This window comes from Carcharhinus amblyrhynchos, chromosome 1 (assembly GCF_965287045.1).
Source record: "Carcharhinus amblyrhynchos chromosome 1, sCarAmb.v2.hapA, whole genome shotgun sequence".
Lineage (NCBI taxonomy): Eukaryota > Metazoa > Chordata > Chondrichthyes > Carcharhiniformes > Carcharhinidae > Carcharhinus > Carcharhinus amblyrhynchos.
Genome location: NC_137324.1, coordinates 134,902,628 through 134,925,029, shown reverse-complemented (window position 1 = coordinate 134,925,029; position 22,402 = coordinate 134,902,628). Strand labels below are relative to the sequence as shown.

At 42.1% G+C, this 22,402-nt stretch overlaps 1 protein-coding gene across 1 annotated transcript in view; it reads right to left on the bottom strand.

The window, feature by feature from the left end:
- Positions 1-22,402, bottom strand: part of prmt9 (protein arginine methyltransferase 9) — an 85,226-nt gene that overhangs the window by 35,380 nt on the left and 27,444 nt on the right. The window contains exons 2-4 of the mRNA XM_080193111.1: positions 18,977-19,125; positions 14,722-14,958; positions 6,677-6,844 (exon numbers count right to left, since the gene is read on the bottom strand). Of these exons, the coding sequence (XP_080049237.1) occupies positions 6,677-6,844; positions 14,722-14,958; positions 18,977-19,125 (554 nt within the window). The remainder of the gene's footprint in view (positions 1-6,676; positions 6,845-14,721; positions 14,959-18,976; positions 19,126-22,402) is intronic.

Genomic DNA, 22,402 nt, shown 5'->3' with positions numbered 1-22,402 from the left:
TATGGACCTATCTATAACCCCCAATCCCATAAAACCCCATATACTCATTCAGAAGTCTTTTAAAAGACCCCAGCGAGTTCGCCTCCACCACCACTGACGGCAGCCGATTCCATTCACTCACCACCCTCTGAGTGAAAAACTTACCCCTAACATCACTTCTGTACTTTCCTCCCCGCACCTTAAATCTGTGTCCTCTCGTAGCGACCATTTCAACCCGGGGAAATAGCCTCTGAGAATCCACCCTATCTATCCCTCTCAACATTTTATAAACTTCTATCAGGTCGCCTCTCAACCTTCGTCTCTCCAGGGAAAAGAGACCCAGTTCCCTCAACCTAACTTCATAAGGCATGCCTCCCAGTCCAGGCAACATCCTTGTAAATCTCCTCTGTACCCTTTCAATAGCTTCTACGTCCTTCCTATAGTGAGGCGACCAGAACTGCGCACAGTACTCCAAATGAGGCCTGACAAGGGTCTTATAAAGTTGCAGCATTACCTCCCGACTCCTAAACTTGATCCCTCGATTAATGAAGGCCAGTACCCCATACGCCTTCTTGACCACCTCTTCCATCTGCGAGGCCGATTTAAGAGTCCTGTGGACCCGGACCCCAAGATCCTTCTGCTCTTCAACACTACTAAGACTCCTGCCCTTGATAGTGTACTCGTTCATCCCGTTGGTTCTGCCAAAATGGACGACTACGCATTTATCTGCGTTGAAGTCCATCTGCCACTTCTCCGCCCAGTCCTGCATCCTATTTATGTCCTGCTGCAACTTTTGACATCCTTCCAGACCATCCACAACACCACCAACCTTCGTGTCATCAGCGAACTTACTTACCCATCCCTCCACTTCCTCATCCAGGTCATTTATGAAAATGACAAACAGCAAGGGTCCTAGAACAGATCCCTGGGGCACTCCACTGGTGACTGACCTCCATGCAGAAAAAGACCCATCCACAACCACTCTCTGCCTTCTGCAGGCAAGCCAGTTCTGGATCCACAAGGCCAAAGGCCCTTGGATCCCATGCCCTCTCACCTTCTCAAGAAGTCTTGCATGGGGGACCTTATCAAACGCCTTGCTGAAGTCCATGTACACCACGTCCACGGCACTTCCTTCGTCAATGTGTTCAGTCACATTATCGAAGAACTCAACCAGGCTCGTAAGGCACGACCTGCCCTTGACAAATCCATGCTGACTATTCCTGATCATGTCAAACCTCTCCAAATGCTCATAAATCTTGTCCCTCAGAAGCCTCTCCATCAGCTTACCAACCACTGAGGTCAGACTCACCGGTCGGTAATTTCCCGGGCTATCTCTGTTCCCTTTCTTGAAAACAGGGACTACATCCGCAATCCTCCAATCTTCCGGAACCTCTCCCGTCTCCATTGGCGATGCAAAGATCATCGCCAGGGGCTCTGCAATCACTTCCCTCGCCTCCCACAGTATCCTGGGGTACATCCCATCTGGTCCCGGCGACTTATCTATCTTGATAGAATTCAAAAGTTCTAACACATCCTCCACCTTAATATCCACAAACTCAATCTTTTCCATCTGCTGCAAATCCGTAGCAAAATCTCCCAGATCAGCTTCCACCATGAATACTGAGGCAAAGTACTCATTAAGCACCTCTGCCATTTCTTCTGGTTCCACACAGACCTTTCCCCCTTCACCTTTTATAGGTCCTATCCCTTCTCTTCTGAACTTATCACTGGAGAGTTATTTAAAATGCTAATGATCTTGCCAAATGCTGATTGACTACTTTTACCATTTCAATGGAAAAGACTTAAAATGACAATGGCTGCCAAACTGGCTGGTCCTACCGAGGAGGATGAAATTTCAAGTAAAAGCTCGCTACCCAGAGTCAACGTACTCTTTGGAACAGACTCTCAAGAAACACAAGAACTGATTGGGGACACTCAGCAATGCTTTGTGAGTGGAAAGTCATGTCTCACAAATTTGACAGAGTTTTTTGAAAGGGTAACCAAGAAGGTAGATGAGGGCAATCCAGTTGATGTTGTCTACATGGACTTAAGCAAGGCCTTTGACAACGTACCACATGGTAGGTTGTTGCAAAAGGTTAAATCTCACAGGATCTAGGGTAAAGTAGCCAAATATATACAAAATGGACTTAATGACTGAAGCCAGGGGGTGGCTGTAGAGGATTATTTTTCAAATTGGAGGTCTGTGACCAGCAGACTGCCTCTGACATCGGTGCTGGGTCCATTGTTATTTGTCATTTATATTAATGATTTGGATGAGAATTTAGTAGACATGGTTAGTAAGTTTGCAGATGACAACAAGATTGGTGGCATGGTAGACAGTGAAGAAGGTTATCTAGGATTACAACAGGATCTTGATCAATTGGGCCAATGGGCTCACAAATGCCAAATGGAGTTTAATTTAGATAAATGAGAAGTGATGTATTTTAGTAGATCGATCTAGGGCAGGACTTACTCAGTTAATGGTAGAGTGTTGGAAAAAGTTATGGAACAAAGAGATTTAGTGGTACAGGTTCATAGCTCTTTGAAAGTGGAGTCACAGGCGGATAGCGTGGTGAAGAAGACATTCGGCATGCTTGGTTTCAGCGGTCAGAACACTGAATACAGGATTTGGGATATCTTGTTGAAGTTGTACAAGACGTTGATAAGGCCACACTTGGAACACTGTGAACTGTTCTGATCACCCTATTGTAGAAAGGATATTATTAAACTAGAAAGAGTGCCGAAAAGATTTACTAGGATGCTACTGGGATTTGACAGTTTGAGTTATAAGGAGAGGTTGGATAGACTGGGACTTTTCTCTGGAATGCAGCAGGCTTAGGGGTGATCTTAAAGAGGTCTATAAAATAATGAGGGACACAGATGAGGCAAATAGTCAACATCTTTTCCCAAAGGTAGGGAACTCTAAAACTAGAGGGCATAGGTTTAAGATGAGAGGGGAGAGATATAAAAGGGTCCAGTGAGGCAATTTTTTCACACAGAGGATGGTGAGTGTCTGGAACAAACTGCCAGAGGTAGTAGTAGAGGCAGGTGCAATCTTGTCTTTTAAAAAGCGTTTAGACAGTTACATGGGTAAAATGGGAATAAAGGGGCATGGGCTAAACGCGGGCAATTGGGACTAGCTTAGGGGTTAAAAAAAAGAGTCGCATGGACAAGTTGGGCTGAAGGGCCTGTTTCCATGCTGTAAACCTCTATGACTCTATGAGACAACGCATCCCCACCAACACTGGCTGTGCTGCAATTATTTAATGCCCAGTGGAGTGGTAATTGGCTAAGGATCCTGTCTAAGAGAGCTGCTGGCCTATTCAATTATGCATCAACATTTTAATTCAGTGATGGGGTCTCTGATTTATTGGCAAAATATTTCTCGAAAAAAACTAAGTATTTTGCCATGCTATATCTCCAGAAAATCTTCAACCACACGCAAGTACCTGCTTCTTATCATAAAAAAAATTAAGTTAAAGATGCTTTGAACAAGGTTTTGTTTGCAAACCAAGTGTTTGTTGCACAAACCCAGCAAGCATATCTTACAAATCAGGCAAAATTTTACACTATGCAGTGTGAATGTTGAGATGAGAAAGTCAGCCTGCAGTTCTCCAGCTGTACAGCTGAGTTTTCGCTTCAGATTTTCTGGCACACCCTGTACAAAAATTTGGGAGCATGGCTTTTGCTGTCATGTTGGTGGGGTGGGGTCTGATTAAAGTATGTCGGGAGCAGTGCCAGGGCATATACCTCTCCCTTCCCGGGGGCTATACTTTGCGCCTTTGGAGGGTTTCCCTGTGGGGTCCCCACAGTTTCAAATACCTGTTGCAAACATTGCCAACGTGATGTCACATTGACAAGGGGGAATTCTTTATGTCTGGGGAATATATGGCAGGAAGCTCTTAAAGCATATGTAAATTTATAATGGTTTTAAATGAGGTTCCCTCCCCTTGTTATATCACCGGCAAAGGATGGGTAGAGTCAGGGAACAAAAAGTTTATATAAAGTTTATTTATTTATTAGTCACAAGTAAGGCTTACATTAACACCACAATGACGTTACTGTGAAATTCCCCGAGTCGCCATAGTTCAACACCTATTCGGGTCAATGCACCTAACCAGCAAGTCTTCCTGAATATGAGGGGAAACCGGAGCACCCAGAGGAAACCCACGCAGACACGGGGAAAATGTGCAAACCGTACACAGACAGTGACCCAAGCCGGGAATCAAAGTCTCAGCGCCAAGATACGCGTGTGTGTGTGTGTGTGTGTGTGTGTGTGTGTGTGTGTGTGTGTGCCTATTTATGTGTACGTGTGTGTGTTGAATTAAATCTTGTAAAAGCTTATGCTTTAGTAATTGCACTGCACTTATGTTTTGTTTTGCTGAGAAATGGAAGTATGTGTTTCTTTTTGTGATGTACACCATTGCAAGTTCCGTAAGATTTCAAAGTGTATTTTAATTTTTTTTGAATAACTCCTTAATAATTATTAAAACATCTAATGCTACTTAGACTGTTCAATATCTCATGAATGCAATGTGCATTTATCAATAATTCAATCTATGAATAAGCATGTCCAATAATTTAGTCTACTGGGAAAATATGACTGATATTGCCAATTTTATAGAATCCCTACAGTGCAAGAAGAGGCCATTGACCCATCAAGTTTACATCAATAACAATCTCACCCAGGCCCCATCCCCTTAACCCCACATATTTACCCTGCTAATCTCTCTGGCACTAAGGGGCAATTTAGCATGACCAATCAACCTAACCCGCACATTTTTGGACTGTGGGAGGAAACCCATTTAGACACAGGGAGAATGGGCAAATTCTACACAGACAGTCACTCAACCGGGATTTGAACCTGAGTCCCTGGCGCTGTGACGCAGCAGTGCTAACCACTGTGCCATGATTCAAGATGCAACAAAATTTCCCATAAAATCAGTATGAAATTCATAATGAACAGGAGAATGATTTTTCTGTTGTAAGCAATCTTCAATATTTTACCTGCATTGACAACAGGCCCAAAATGTTAAACATGATAGAAAGTCAATTTAATATTCCAAGATCCATTAACTCAGGTTACAGAGAACACAATAGCAACCTTACCCATTATACTACTGCACTGCTCCTAACTTATGATCTGTTTTATTGTGTTAAAAGTACAATATAAGAGTTGTCGTTATCTGTGCTTCTCTAAATTTCTCTGACTCACCTTTGTTATAAAGATTTAGTTGTTTAGGTGGATAAGGGTAAAGCAGTTGATGTGGTGTATATGGATTTTAGCAAAGTGTTTGATAAGGTTCCACATGGCAAGCTACTGCAGAAAATACGGACGCATGGGATTGAGGGTGATTTAGCAGTTTGGATCAGGAATTGGCTAGCTGATAGAAGACAGAGGGTGGTGGTTGATGGGAAATATTCAACCTGGAGTTCAGTTACTAGTGGTGTACCGCAGGGATATGTTTCGGGGCCACTGCTGTTTGTCATTTTTATAAATGACCTAGATGACGGTGTAGAAGGATGGGTCAATAAATTTGCGGATGAAACTAAAGTCGGAGGAGTTGTAGACAGTGAGGATGGATGTTACAGTTTGCTGAGGGACATAGATAAACTGCAGAGCTGGGCTGAGAGGTGGCAAATGGAGTTTAATGCGGAAAAGTGTGAGGTGATTCACTTTGGAAAGAGTAACAGGATTATAGAATATAGGGCTAATGGAAGGACTCTGTACATGTGCATAGATCCCTGAAAGTTGGCACCCAGGTTGATAAGGTTGTTAAGAAGGCATGCGGTGTGTTAGCTTTTATTAATAGAGGGATTGAATTTCAGAGCTCTGGTGTGGCCACACTTGGAGTATTGCGTACAGTTCTGGTCGCCGCATTATATGAAAAATGTGGAAGCATTGGAAAGGGTGCAGAGGAGGTTCACCAGGATGTTGCCTGGTATGGTGGGAAGGTCTTATGAGGAAAGGCTGAGGGACTTGAGGTTGTTTTCATTAGAGAGAAGGTTAAGAGGTGACCTAATTGAGACATACAAGATCAAGATGATCAGAGGGTTAGATAGGGTGGACAGTGAGAGCCTTTTTCCTCGGATGTTGACGGCTAACACGAGGGGACATAGCTTTAAATTGAGGGGTGGTAATTATAGGATGGATGTCAGAGGTAGGTTCTTTACTCAGAGGGTAGTAAGGGTGTGGAATGCCCTGCTGCAGCAGTTGTGGACTCGCCAACTTTAAGGGCGTTCAAATGGTCAGTGGATAGGCATATGGATAACATTGGAATAGTTTAGGTTAGAGGGTCATTAGATTGGTTCCATTGGTTGGCGCAACATTGAGGGCCGAAGGGCCAGTACTGCGCTGTAATGTTCTATGTTCTAACATTTTATAAAGTTATAAGATGAAATAGAAAAGTGCATATTGAAAATTCAAAGTATTTCTTGTGGTTAAAGGACCGATTGCCAATTCTGGGGTAGAAACCTTTTGCCAAATGTAAATGTGAACAAACCATTCAACAAAGCCCAGAAACTAAGGTTATACATTTAGTGTTTTACTGAAAGACTAGCAAGCATAGCCAAAATAAATTTCTCCTTTACTGATTTTTGCTATAGCCTGAATTTATAAGAGAATTGGAAGCAGAGTTTTAAAAGAAAATACATAGCTAGCCTATAACTATTTTTGTTAGGCTGTGACAGAACGTACCTGCTGGAGAGATCTTTAGGTACTTCCATGTCTAATGATTTCATGTGCAGAATCTTGATCTCTCCTGCCATTTGATTGGAAGCTACCACTTCACAGGCAAGTTCATACATAGTCTTGGACAGCTCACAGGCATACACACGAGAAGCTCCAGCTGCTTTTGCAAACATACTGAATGGTAGAAAACAAAAAAAAAAATTAGATTTTAAAAGGTAAGGAAGGACGAATATGGCTAACAATCCTATTTATTTTATCTTTAGTCTAATCAGATGATGAAACTGTAGAACTGAATAAATTTTGTGCTTTCATATTTTTCTTCACTTCCAACCTTGAGCCTGGCAGTTAAGATCCCAGAAATTATTTCTTGTGGATATTAAGACACAGATTACACTGAGGAAACAGCTGAACTCTACAAGGTACTTTCCTGAAAAGTATTAATTGCCTACTTAAGGGCCTCAACTTGCGGTAGAATTGGAATGCCATCCATAACCCTTCCCACCACAGAGTTAATCCAAAAGACATGCTGGTTAGGTGCTTTGTCCATGCTAAATTCTCTCTCAGTGTACCCAAACAGGTGCCAGAGTATGGCAACTAGGGGATTTTCATAGTAACTTAACTGCAGTGTTAACGTAAGCTTACTTATGATTAAATAAACTAATCAGGGCAGAGACACAAAGATGATGGGATCGCCACCTGCCATCCCATCTAATTAAATTCCCCCAGCCATCAAACTTGCCATAGGGTAGGGCATTAAATTCCAACGATTGGGCAAAATTCTCCCATGACCCCACTGGCAGGAGATCTAAAATCAGTTTATGCCGGCATTACTTTTCCCACAGGATCTTTTATTGGTGCCTACCATGGTGGATCAGGAAACCTGCTGGGGGCCAGTGTGAAACATACTAATGGAATGCAGATGAAGGTCCAACCAGGGTCCTCCCTGCCCGATTCTCCAGGACACCGGTGGGAAAACATGCTGGTCCAGAACATGTCTGGAACAATTTACGTGCAGAATTTGAACTCAGCTGAACAATGCCAGTGGCTGTCTCTGGAGTTTGGGATGGAGGCTTCCAGCAACCCTGGACCTCAGAACACCATTGCAATGGTGGAGGGCGGTGGAGGCTTGTGGCCATTCAGGGCTGAAAGATGCTGCATGGTTTCCTACTGGTCTGCGCAACAGGAAACATTCCTGAGTCCCACCTCACCACGGGACATGGTCCCAGCTAGGGGAATTCTGCTCAGCGTCCTCAATCCCTATCATAGGCACCATTCCCTGCCCACTATAGAAGGCTGAACAAGACTGTTCACTGGAACACTACAAGAGTTAACACTATCCAAGAAACAAATTTATTTTTAGTCAAGTACTTGTGTATTCTATCAACCAGTCTCAAGTGGTGAATTACTAAGCATCATTCTTACATCTGCTGATTTAAAAGCCCACTTTCTTTCCTAATTCCAAACTGAGTTATAAATACGAATTCAAAAATCTAGATAAATTTAAGGAAAATCAACAATAGTAATTTTTTTTGCATTATTTAACCTCATAAAATGATATATGAACAAAGAACTAAAGCATCCCAAGTTCATTGTTACTTCCCCATAACATTACCATTAAAATTTATTTATTTATTAGTTTCAAGTAAGTTTACATTAACACTTACCAGGTGTCTAAGGTGCACATATAAAAAGTGGGAGCTCTGCTGTAGTAGCTACATAAGGGGTTCAGGACTCTAATCCTGATTGGACTGCATTCAGAAAAATGGTGTGTCTATTTCCTCATGCTATAATTGACTCTCTCAAGACAATATTGGTAAACAAGTATCACCTTGTGTAAATTTCTTGGGAACAACGTTTTACTGACCAATTAAAAAAGGTCCAAATAATCTTTAGATTCTGTCCTGATACGACGGCTGTAGTTGTACCCTCATTCTCCTAATTTTGTCAAGTTGGAGGACTTAAGTTAATTTATTACATAACCTGAAAAATATCATTGATACTCTCTGTTTCGCTTTCTGTGCAAAGAATTAGACCGAGAGATGATTCCACATTGCACGTGTGAAGTTACCATGACACATATTGTGCATACTGATGTCACTGAAGCCATCCACCACATCTCTGGTTCTGATTTTTGATTATGGAAATGGGCAGAGAAAATTTAGGGAGCTTCCTTCAAATCAGGAAACAAAAATCCAGTACTCGGACAAAAAAGAGCTTGTTGTTAAAATAAAAAGAAAAATAATTTTAATGATCCTCAAAGTTGCCTTGAGTTTTTTTTTGGAGGGTATAGGTGTTTTGTTTAAGTGCAATGCTTTTAATTTATTTCTGCTGCCATGCACACAGAGCAATGTAAAGGAGTTGGTTTGTGCACAGCCTGTACTGGGAATTTTGGGTTGTTTAGAGGGAATATTGATGCTCATTAATGATTTATTAAAAGACATAGACCATGATTCTCCCAAAAAAAACTAAGTACCCAATGGAAGGGAAGACAGGAGTATTTTCCACCTGATTTTTGGGCGTACTTATCAGGGCAAATTTCTGACTTTTTGCACAATGCAGAATGCCTCAGCATGATTCACACTGAAGAGTGGGGGGCAGAGCCTATTCCTGCCCGAGAGGCCAGCAGCATAGCGCTGAGCGGGCCACTGCATGAGGACATCTGTCATGCAAAGATCGGTGCATGCACACTGGCCCCCACTGCCGGCCTCCCGATCGCTGGCCAGCCCTACAACCCTCTTGAATGTTGTCCTTCCCAACATCGTCATCCCCTCAATAGCTGGGTGCTCAGCCCCCGGCCAGCCCCAATCTACCCTGCCTTTCCCAATGACCAGGCCTGATTGCACTTGTAGCATTGGGAGAAAGGGGGGAGGAGGACAAAGTGGCAGTGGGTCTCCCCTTGCCCTCCCCCACTGATTGCTCCCAATAGGCCCTACCCCCAATGTGGCCTGCCCCATCAGGACATGTCCACTGGCACTGCCTGCTGCCCAGTGAGCAATGTCAGTTTGCCTCTTGGGCAGTACCAGGATGATGTGGATATGCCGGCGTTGGACTGGGGTAAACACAGTAAAAAGTCTGACAACACCAGGTTTAAGTCCAACCGATTTATTTGATAGTACACTCACTAGCTTTCGAGGTTACCCCCTTGGTCAGGTAAATGGAGAGTTCTGGCCTCAGACAGAGCATATAAAGCAGACAGTTTACAGATTACTGATTAGAATGCAAATCTTTGCACCTAACCTCCTATTCAAGTCTTAAAGTGGCCAACAATGTGAGTGGAAGGAGCACTGATCACAGGTTAAAGAGATGTGTATTGTCTGCAGACAGTACAGTAAGTGAGGTTTTGCAAACCCAGACAAGTCACGAGGGTTACAGACACAGATCAGTCTGCTGAGACTGATGGCCAAGTTCCACACACATGAGGACGGTCTCAACAGGGATCTTGGGCTCATGTCGCACTATCTGTAACCCCCGTGACTTGCCTGGGTTTGCAAAACCTCACTTACTGTACTGTCTGGAGACAATACACATCTCTTTAACCTGTGATCAGTGCTCCTTCCACTCACACTGTCAGCCACTTTAGGACTTGAACAGCAGGTTAGGTGTAAAGATTTGCATTCTCATCAGTAATCTGTAAACTGTCTGTGCTTTATATTCTCTGTCTGAGGCCAGAACTCTCCATTTACCTGACCAAGGGGGTAACCTCGAAAGCTAGTGAGTTTACTATCAAATAAATCGGTTGGACTTAAACCTGGTGTTGTCAGACGTTTTACTGCCAGTACCAGGATGCCAGGCCAGGCACCCCCACTTTGCCCCCACAATCTCTGGGGAGTGGGGGGGCCTCAATGGCCTTTGTTCCCATCGATGAGGTCAGGATGTCTGTTCCACATTAGTGGGGAGCAGGCGTAAACCCCACTGGCATGTATATGTGTATGCGCGTGTGCTTGTGGAGAGAAGACATTAGCAGGCCCAATGAATACCATCCTGGGCCTGCTAATTATATGCAAATGGAAATAATCAGCTCTGTGTCGATTTCTGACATGGAGCTGATTGCGCTAAAAAGCACTTGGGACACTCACAATCGGCAAACCTCGCTGTGTCTCCTGGCCTGCTGCGCTGCCATGAACTTAAATACTTCCTTGATAGATCTGCAAGTTTATCCAATAATTAGTTAAGTCATACAGGCCAATGTTCAATGACCATTGCCTTACACCTACAAGAGCTTTGTACATGTCCAAAATTAAGCTTAGCTTAATCAACGCGAGCTGGACAGAGAGAACAAAGGAAGTGAGCTGGTGAGCCTCACATCTGTGGTTGGTAGGCTGTTGGAAGGTATTTTGAGAGACAGGATCTGCAGGCATTTAGAGATGCAAGAACTGATTAGAAACAGTCAACATGGCTTTGTGAGTGGAAAATCATTCTCACAAATTTGATTGAGTTTTTTGAAGGGGTAACCAAGTAGGTAGATGAGGGCAATGCAGTTGATGTTGTCTGCATGGATTTTAGCAAGGCCTTTGGCAAGGTACAGCATGGTAGGTTGTTGCACAAGGTTAAATCTCACAGGATCCAAGGTGAGGTAGGTAAATGGATACAAAATTAGCTTGCTGACAGAAGATTGTTTTTCAAACTGGAGACCTGTGACCAGCGGTGTGCCTCTGGCATCGGTGCTGGGTCCATTGTTATTTGTTATTCACATTCATGATTTGGATGAGAATATAGGAGGCATTGTTAGTAAGTTGCAGATGTCATCAAGATTGGTGACATATTAAACAGTGAAGAAGGTTATATCAGATTGCAATGGGATGTTGATCAATTATGCCAGTGGGCTGACAAATGGCAGATAGAGTTTAATTCACATGAGGTGATGCATTTTGGTTGATTGAACCAGGGCAGGACTTACTCAGTTAATAGTAAGGGAGAGTTACAGAACAAAGAGATTGAGGGGTACAGGTTCATAGCTCCTTGAAAGTGGAGTTACAGATGGACAGATTGGGTGAAGAAGGCATTCAGCGTGTTTGGTTTCATTGGTCAGAACATTGAATACAGGAGATGGGACTTCTTGTTGAAGTTGTACAAGACATTGATAAGGCCACACTTGGAATATTGTGTATAGTTCTGGTCACCTTATTATAGAAAGGATATTATTAAACTAGAAAGAGTGCAGAAGAGATTTACTAGGATGCTACCGGGACTTGATGGTTTGAGTTATAAGGAGAAGCTGGATACACTGGGACTTTTTCCTCTGGAGTGTAAAAGGCTGAGGGGTGATCTTATAGCAGCCTATAAAAAAAAATGAGGGGCATAGACCAGCTAGATAATCAATATCTTTTTCCAAAGGTAGAGGAGTCTAAACCCAGATGGCATAGGTTTAAGGTGAGAGGGGAGAGATACAAAAGGGTCCAGAGAGGCAATTTTTTCATACAGAGTGTCTGAAACAAGAAGTAGTAGTAGAGGCGGGTACAATTTTGTCTTTTAAAAAGCATTTAGACAGTTACGTGGATAAGACGGGTATAGAGGGATATGGGGCAAATGTGGGCAATAGGGGTTAAAAAAAAAAGGGTGGCATGGACAAGTTTCCATGTTATAAACCTCTATGACTCTACGCAGCCATGGGGCGCAGCCTGAACTTAGTGCAGTGCTGCAAAAAAAAGAACAATTTCCTCTGGTCAGGCATGATCAATGGCAATATGGCATTGCATCAAACGATGAGGGTAGCAAGCAAAGGATCTCTGCAACTGGGAAGCGTACTCATCGTCAGTAACACATGGCAAAAGGGGCTATTCTGCGTGATAACTGTGCACAATAAGGCGATTGGGGAAGTGTGACGAGATTGAGGGATGCATGAGGCCAAGGGAGTTAGGTGTCTAGATTTAACTAGCCAGAGTAAGAATGAGTCTAAACTAATAAAAAGACATCAGCACAATACAGAGACAAATGTGGTTTCCTGATAGACTGAGCTTTTGCTTGATGCTTTTCTTGGTGTTCTTCACTGCAAGTTATTGCCATAGACAAGAAACGTCAAACTCAGTGGAAATTGATGACTCTGCCTTTGATGAAAACCAAGAACACCCAGAAGATGCACCATCACCTGCTCCTCCGTCATCTTCCACCAGTACAGTTATACTTATACAGGTTTTGGAGATTGTGTATAGAAATAGATGCTGGTGATCACTTCACAGATATGTCCCAGGAGCTGAGGGAGGCTGTGTCAGCTGAGGTAACCGAGAGTGAGAAGGTAGTTGGGGAGAAGATCCATGCTGAACTCCAGGCTGATGGGGGGCCTGGATTTCTTCCACAATAAACCCGCTGGAGATGAAGAGCAGGTGAGGAAAATCTGGCAGAGGTGCTCAAGACTATGTGGAACATTGAGTAGATGTTAGAAGAGTTCATCCATGCTTAACTTCTACCATGGCTCCGGCACGTGAGTGCAGAGTTCTTTCTTCCATGGAGAGATGGCGACTGCTTTGGACAGCCAGGTCTATCAAATGAGCCATGTACATGAGGACCTGCATTCTGTCTTTCTGATCATAGGCTTAGCACAGCAGTGGCTAGGCTAAAGAACAAGGCACCCGGACCTTCCTCAGGGATACAGGGAGGTGACAATGCACACCAAGATGGAGAAGCAGCGCTAGTCAGCCACCCTGAGGATAACCAGGTACAGGGTGAGCCAGTACTCTTCATCTCCTCTGTAAGTGACACCAGAGGGTCATGTAGACAAGATCGAGAAGAACACACCTGCACTCATGCAGCAGACCCCACAATTGGCAAGAGCCTTCATGGCCTTGGACCCATAACGACATATGCGACGGTCATCACAAGCAACAGAGCACTGCTCTTAACAACCTGTTTTTTCATTAGCTTCTGTCAGGGTCATACCAAGGTGTAGTGAACATAGGAGAACAATTAAGATCTCTCGAAGGCACAATGGTGGCACAGGTGTTCAGTTACTACAAAGTTGTGCACGTGTTTTTATATATATTTATTATATCCCATTATATTTTGCTCACTTGATATTTTGTGCATTCTATGTATTTGTTGGGTTGTCCTCCTTCAGAGGGCACTTTGCATTGTCAAGCTTCATGGCTGGTAGCTATTACTGAGTGGAAGCTACTGAGGGACATTTCACTTGTTTAGACAACAATGTTTAGAAAGACACTCTTTATGGCATAATAATATGCGTGTCATGATAATCTGCTCAAGACATTGCAATGTGGTAGAACGTGCAGCATCTACTGGTCTTCCCATAAATGATGAGCCAAGGACACTGGCTGAGGTTACATATAAATGCAAGAAGTGACGTGCTGCTTGTGCACTCCTGGCCCTGTCAGTGAATGCAAGAAGTAGAAAGATGGCCCACAATAACTTCATTGACTTATGTTCCAGTGTGAAGACTGTAACCTTAGGGAGCAGTTATCTTTTTGCATCTTGTGATAAAGTTCTGCTCCCCTTGACCTTCCAAGGTTTTAATGGAGCAGAGGGTGTGAGAAGTGAGGAAGCTTCAAGTAGAAGCTGGCACAGGTGGACACACATTTAGAGCAGGAAAAGATTTGCAGGCAAGGCGAGTCGATTGCATTTGTTGGTCCTTTTGAATACAACACCTATGCTTATTGTATTTTTTAAAATTAACAGATGTTTGTTTTGGTTTAAAAAATGAAATCTTGTGTAATTTCTTTCAGTTAGTCACTGGTGTTCAAATTTCTCTAAACATTAACGGACCCTACTGGGATTGCATTGATACAATTGATACAACTTCAACTCCGGATTCTTTCATAATTCTCTTCCACGTGCAGGAATATGTTCATTTGTGTACCGATTTTGGCAGTTTCTCCAAAACTAAGCTTCTAATCTCTACCTTAGTCCTTTCTGGCCCACCTTCTCCCTCTCCTTTCAACTGCTGATATCAACTTTTCATTTCTCCCATTTGGAGCTTTGCACTCCAAATCCCATCTTTATAATATGCATATATAGATACACATTTGCTGCATTAACAAATGTATTTCCTGTATAAATGACACTGTAATCAGAAAAATCACGTGCAGGAAAATTGTACAGACCTGAGAATGCCAGTTCCTGTTCCAATATCCAGAACAGATGTGCAACCAGACTGCACTGCTTTCTGGATTGCTCTCTGATAGGCAACATTCCTCTTCTTGTCATTCAGCATTAAAAAATGCCACCGTTCCACTAACCAGTTGGCAACACGATAAAAATTTTCCCTTGCATCTGCAAAGTCAGGATTGAGTTTAACAGCTTTGTGGAAATAGCCAGCCGCTTCATCTCGGAACCCCATGCTGCTCAAAAAACAAAGAAGCCCAGAATTAACTTTAATTGTTGGATATACTGAGTTTTAAAAAAATATTTTCTTACTTGCAAATTGTTGTCGCACCAGTTCTCCAGATTTTCTATCTCATTCCTGTACTCATCATTGTTTAAGATCCAACCCACTACAGTGGTATCATCAGCAACTTAAAAATCAAGTTGGAAAGGAATTTGGGCACACAGTCATAGGTGTATATAGAGTATAGTAGGGGACTGAGGACACAGCCTTGTGGGGCATTGGTCTTGTGGGTGATCATGGAGGAGGTGTTGCTGCCTATCCTTACTCATTGTGGTCTGTGGGTTAGGAAATTTAGGATCTAGTCACAGAAAGAGGAGACAAGCTGAGCCCCTGGCCATGGAGTTTGGAGATAAGTTTTTAGGAATAATGGTGTTGAAGGCTGAGCTGTGGTTGACCTCTTATTCAAAATGAGCATAGAATGTGTTGAGCTCATCGGGGTGGGGTGCATTGGTGCCAATTCTACACGCCTTCATCTTGTAGCCTATTACATCTTGCAGACCTTGCCATAGTCGGTGAGAGTCCATGTGGCTAGCCTGGGACTCTAGATTGGTCCGGGACTGTCTTTTGGCATCTTTGATCTCCAAAGATCGTGTCTGGATTTCTCGTATAGTCATGATGTGGAGATTCCAGCATTGGACTGGGGTAAACACAGTAAGAAGTCTCACAACACCAGGTTAAAGTCCAACCAATTTATTTGATAGTAAACCCACAAGCTTTCGGAAATGCTGTTTCTTCATCAGGTGTGTGGAAGGTTCTCTGATCAGAACTTTCCACACACTGACGAAGGAACAGCACTTCCAAAAGCTTGTGGGTTTGCTATCAAATAAACTGGTTGGACTTTAACCTGGTGTCGTGAGACTTATTTCTTTTATAGGTCTGGATTGCTTGACTTGAACACCTCAGATCCGGACTTCAACAAGCAATTGATATCCCTGTTTATCCATGGTTTCCAGTTGGGAAACATAAAGATTTGCTTCTTTGGCATACAGTCTTTCACATACTTACATATGAAGTCAGTTACTGTACTGAAAATATATAATAAAATATTTGTTCATTGAAAGCTTTGTACATTAAGGCTTCAGATCACGTGGTGGGCCATGGCAGAGGAGACCAAGTGTGGAGAGGAAAGCAGGTTTAGTTGGGGGGCTGCGGGGAGCCTCTTCCTGGCCTACTACCATTGCTAGGAAGATGCTTACCTGTTGGATCAGATTTTTCTTACTTCCCTCCAGCCACTCGAGCTTCCAAGCCCCAATAATGTAGCACCCAGCAATTAAAACTAAAAATCTGTTCAAATTTGTGGCACACAGCCTCATGAGCATCTATAAATAACTGACCCATTTCTCAAGAGCAAGCAAGTCATCTGCAAACTCAATTATCTCTGTTATGCGTGTTCAATGAGTACTGGGGTCAAGTTTCAAACTTGAAATTTTAACACTTCTCCAGAAATCACTTCTATAGGGACTAAATTTCTTGTTGATGAGACTGTTACTTTCCACTTAAATGCTATCTGAAAACACTCTGGCTTCATTGCTTCTCCAGTGGGTACTATTTATAAATGCCAGAAGAATATATCACAGCTTCAGGGACCCAAGTTCAATTCTGGCCTCAGGTGGCCGTCTGTGTGGAGTTTGCACATTTTCCTCATGTCAGCGTGGGTTTCCTTCAAGTGCTCTGGTTTCCTCCCACAATCCAAAGATGTGGGGGTTAGGTCAATTGATCATGCTAAATTGCCCCTTAGTGTCAGGAAATTAGCAGGGTGTACATGTGGAATTACAGTGATAGGGCCCAGGTGCAATAGTTGTTGGTGCAAACCTGGATGGCCCAATGGCCTCTTTCTGCACTGTAGGGATTCTATGATCATGAAATCATATGTATTTGCCCATAATTTAATCTTAATTGATAGAAAGTGAGGGGCTATACCTGCAATTTCCTAATAAGTATTCCTGGAGGGGGAGGGCAAGATTCTGTACCAGGAATGTAGTGAATGCCACTGCATACCCTTCTGCTTTGCAGAGCAGCAGTAATCCACTGTGTTCAGAAGGCTCTAGATTCCAAGTCTACTCCATTTGCATTAGCTGCTGTCAGTCAGGACTGCAGGGCAGACTATAATCTAACTTCATGCCCCATGAGGGCAGTGAATATATCTCAAGGTTCCTGTCCAGCGACCCATGCTGGAAACTTCATGCTAGTGGATAACAGAATGAATTTAGTTACAAAGTCCATACTTCCTACCTACACACACAATAACCATTTGAATAATATAGGTCAAGTTTGCCAGTATCCCAGAGATAGAATAGAGGTGGGAAATTTAAAACAAGCAGTCATTTGAAATTAAGCAACTTACATAGTTAATGTTTCATTTTTAACCAATGATTAATTTATTTAATTACTGAAAAGTACTGTCACCATCCCGGCGATGTTTAATATTAGAATCTTAGGCGGGTAAAACTCTATAGAAACAAAGGGCAGGATTTTCCGGGTCCTTTTCGCAAACAAGATTTTCAGTCCCATAAAGGCAATCCCTGCGGCAGGCTAGATTCATAGAACCCTATAGTACAGAAAGAGGCCCTTCGGCCCATTGAGTCTGCACCAAACACAATCCTACCCAGGCCCATATCCCTACATATTATACCCACTAATCCCTCTAACCTATACATCCCAGGACACTAAGGGGCAATTTTTTTAGCACGGCCTATCAACCTAACCTGCACATCTTTGGACTGTGGGAGGAAACCCACACAGGCACAAGGAGAATGTGCAAACTCCACACAGACAGTGACCTGAGCCGGGAATCAAACTCAGGACCCTGGAGCTGGGAAGCAGCAGTGCTAACCACTGTGCTACCGCGCCGCCCTGGTAGCGGGACAGACAAGCCCAGAAAACATCATAGATATTGGCAGGACCAAAAATCCCCCTGGCAGCCAATAACAAGCTGGTTCTGCCACCAAAAATCATGGTGCGGCGGGGGGGGATCCCACCCATATTTTTGCATTCACTATGATTGAAATACAGTAGTGCATTGTATTAATATGGGCAAGGACCCACAAAGAGTAATGGGATAATAATCATCTAATCTGCTTCTATGATGCTGATTGAAACCAAAATATTGGACTGGACACTGAGGAGAACTCCTCTGCTTTATTTAAAAATAATTATCATTTACATAAACTAGGGAAGGTAAATGGGGTACTAGGTCAAAATAGCGAAATAGATGAGACTAAGTCATTAGAGTTATGGATCCAGCACTGGCACAAGCTTAGTAAATGTCATTCTGTGATACTTTCTTGATTCTATCAAATGAAACTTAGTCTTGTAGACCAAGAAATTCCCGAGTTGAATCCTGTTCTGCACTGAATTTATTGATTTCAGCTGGGGTGACAGGACGACTCCTCCCATGGATCAGCAAATTTATCCAAGTGAGTGAGCGAGCCATATAATCAAAGAGGGCCCCAGGTTAAATTATTGACATGTGCCAAATGAGCTGATTTCAGTTAAAGCAATGGTAAAGCCTGCAATTGAAATCAGGATATTTTGGATATTACCATCTGGCAACTCATCTAAATGTGTCCATATAGTAAGGACATCAGGTGAGGAAGGGGTCAGGTTTAGCTGATAATCCTTGATTTTGTGTCACACAGTGAGTAAGTGTTAACAATGCCAATCGGGCAAAATACTTTAGAACTGTACAATAGGCAGAATCTATTTCCGAAGCTCTCTATCCAACGACTTACTGAAAAGTTGACATCTCTAAACCTTAGACGAAAACTAGATTGTGCTACACTGTTGTGACGCTTATGATTGAATTCATTATACTCAGCTCAAGTTCACAAAATTGTATGTGGTGCATGGGTGAGCCTTGAAGAGAACGAGAGATCACAGTAACAGCTCTTAAAGCGTTATATAAAAGTGCCAACATATTACCATTTGATATAATAAATATTGAAATATAATTGGAAAATACTTTCACAAACCTAAATAAATGCTCTCCCATACTGTTCCATATTACTTCGTTGTTGGGGTAGAGTTCCAAAGCCTGTTCATAGCAGTCAAATATATCCTGAATCCGACTTAAAGAGTCAAGTTCTTCGGCCCATTTAAAAAGTGTGTGTTGGAATGATTCCTGTAATTTCAGAAATAAAAACAAATGACATAAAACACATGAAGAAGAAAAAATTTAAAGCAAAGATATATGCAATTGCTGCAATTTTGCGCCCACGTTCACCATGAGTGCAAAACTATACTCAGAGACAAGAATCTCACCTGCATGATCTCATTTTCCATTCCCCTGCTGCCCCCGCACCAGTGACATAGCGAGGTTCCCGCCCAAGAACTTATATGTAATTAGGGAACTACTATGATCATCTGGAATTCCCCCCTCACTGACATTTACAACTGTTTCACAAAAACAGAAACCAGGCAAAGGAAACCTGACAGGGGTGCACTGGTAAGTATAGCCCCAACAGACGGGGAGGAACCTTGCAGTACCCTGGCACCACCCCCAGGTGTTCCCCAAGTGGGAATTCCCCTCATCAGCGAGAGCAATAGAGAGTTCCACATGTGTATACAGGGGACACTATATGAACAAGGAGGGAGGGGAGAGGGGAGGAGCCCCACTGGGAGATCAGGGCACACTTCCGAACTCGGGATTCCCTGTTGCCGGCCTTTTCTGTCCTGCCCCATCAGCATGATGGCATGTACCATTCTTCTGCAGGAGACTCAATTTGAAACACCACTTCAATGATCTCTCTCTGATTCTTTCCTTCTCGAATTTATAGAATATTCCCCACTATTGTCTCAAATAAAACTAATTTCTACAAAGATGATGATATTAAAACCACCCCATGGTAATATTGTGCTTCTAGATTGCTAGTTTTGTATGTAATCTACTTCAGTAAGAAGTCTGCTCGAATGCATATTTCTCAGTTTCACTTTGCTAGTTCTATCAGCTTAAATTCACAGCAAATTCTTATATTATCAATTATTATAGTGAAACCCCTTGGGTATAACAACCTCTTGATCTAAAATTATCCCTAAATCTATATGAACTTGAATCCCTTCTTCCACCCATAGACTGAGTTGCCTCGTGTCCTCATACCATTGGTGGCATGGAGCTCCAACTCTCCTCCACCTACAGAACCCTGTTGTCAGACTAATAGTCTGACCAGAGGTTTCCCAGCCCTGGACTGAAATAACCAAAGCTATTGACCTGCAAATACAGGTGTGCACATGGAGGATGCAGACCTTACGTCTCATGGCATGGGCAAAGTGGATAGTCAGATGCTCTTTCGTAGGATAGAAAAGTCAAATACTAGGGGAACAATGTTTAAGGAGTGTAAATTTTTCTGCAGAATGCTGAGTGAGCTGGAGAGGAAATCCAGCAGTGTAGTCTGCAGGCTGCACACCAGTTATCTCACCTCAGCCCATTGTGCACAGAATGAATATTTCCATCCAAGAAATCAGATTAGACAAAAGGATTCAAATCCTCCTGATTAGTTACTAAACTATCCTTGATTAGGCAGGCATGTTAACATTCAGGATAAAAGTTGTATCCCTATTTTATGGTGATTCATTTGTTAAAATCTATTGTTGTGTCATGTTACTGCTTAGATAATAGAAGGCAAACTAGTTGATGTTTTACCATCTAACAATTTCCACGTTCCAAAAAAAAGAACCATCTTATGGTGTCTCTTTTTGACAGTTGGAACTATTAACGATAACTGAAACCATCATACTCCAATTCCAAGCAAACAGTTTAATCAAAATGTCTTTGAAAGCTCACTCTCTGAACTAAAAAATAACAGGTAGGTTTTTCTGTAAAAACAGTGGTAAAATTAACAGCACATTGTTATTAACACGTAAGTTGGACAACAACATTCAATGACCACATGTGCAATGTTAAATGTGGAAATCTGGAAGTTACTGTGCAGGACATAAGTTAGTTCTGTAAAAGATTCATGAAAACAGCATCTTGCTGTCTGTCCTGTCATTCAAATACATTAAACAGCCTGAAGTATCTGTAGTTAAATCATAATTACTGTCGACAACCTGTTGTGACACCGAAAATGAACTTTTACAAGTCTGCAGTCTCCTTTCGGATTTTAATTATTTGTTAGAAATTTCTAATCTAAAAAAAAAATTATTTTGTCTTTTATCATTCTCTCTTAATCAAATCTTTTCTTCTTTATTTCGTTCTGCATCTAATTTGACTTTGAATTTAATTTTCTTTTTGGCGTTTCTGACTTCAGACTTCTGCTGCTCGGTAATGGTTGTTCAATCTGTAGTTAACGAGATATAACACTGCTTACCCTACTCACATATCATTGATGTCCTGCAGTGAACATTGTAGCTTTTTAGTCAGTTGCTGATAGGAACCTTATCAAAACAGTTTCTCCAGCCCAATGTTAAACCGCTAATACTTTTATTATTTGTACTAGCCATTACAAATTAATAAGTCATTTCTTCCTATTTTCTCCTATCGTTTGAGGATTACAATAAAGAACCTGCGTCAAATTAAACAGAATGAAATAACCTGATTTTCAATCCTTTTTTAAATTCTATAAATTATGCAGTGCTGCGAATGTATATTTCACTTTGCAGATGTTGTATTACAAAAATTATGTATAAACGTGAAAGCTGCTTTCAATATGCAAAGGGATAGCACATATTTTATGGGAAACGTCAAACTGCCTTTCGTCTGAAATAGAACATTGTTTAAGAACAAAGTATATATTTATGTCTTTTGAGTTCTGACAGTCCACCTCATAGCTTTGGAAATGCAGACATGTACTCTTTTAGTCATGACAGCTGCAAAAGGATATTTTGTTACCTTTCACTACAAGATAAAACAAAGTTAGGAATTTATAAAGCAGGAGAATAATTAATTCAAACAATGCTCAGAAACTATTACAGAACAATAAAGGTTATTTTGAATTGGATACAATCATACAATTACAGCAAGGACGTATTTGGACATTTTCCTCTACTGATAGTCTTCAGCTGCTCCAGAATCTACTGTAATTCACTTCTCAGGACTAAATAGAGTCTTCAAAGCATAAATAAGATCGGAAAGAGGTTAAAACTAGTGTAAAATTTGCTTTCTGAAGATGTATACCTGCAATATTTCCTCTAAAAACAGTGTGCAACTTGCTCAATTTAAATAATATTATAAGGGCGAAACAAGAGATTATCCTGTTCAAAGAACTGAACACTCAACTCGGGGCAAATAACATTTGCTCGGGATTCTCACTTCCTGTCAGGAAGGGCTGAATAACTAATAAGAAATCACAGGCACAATGTCATGGTCTTTCCCATCTCTGGAGATCACTAACAAGCTACCTTTTCTAATTGTGTGATGAGCTGCATTAAATTTCCACGATATATATGCATCAAGTAGGCTG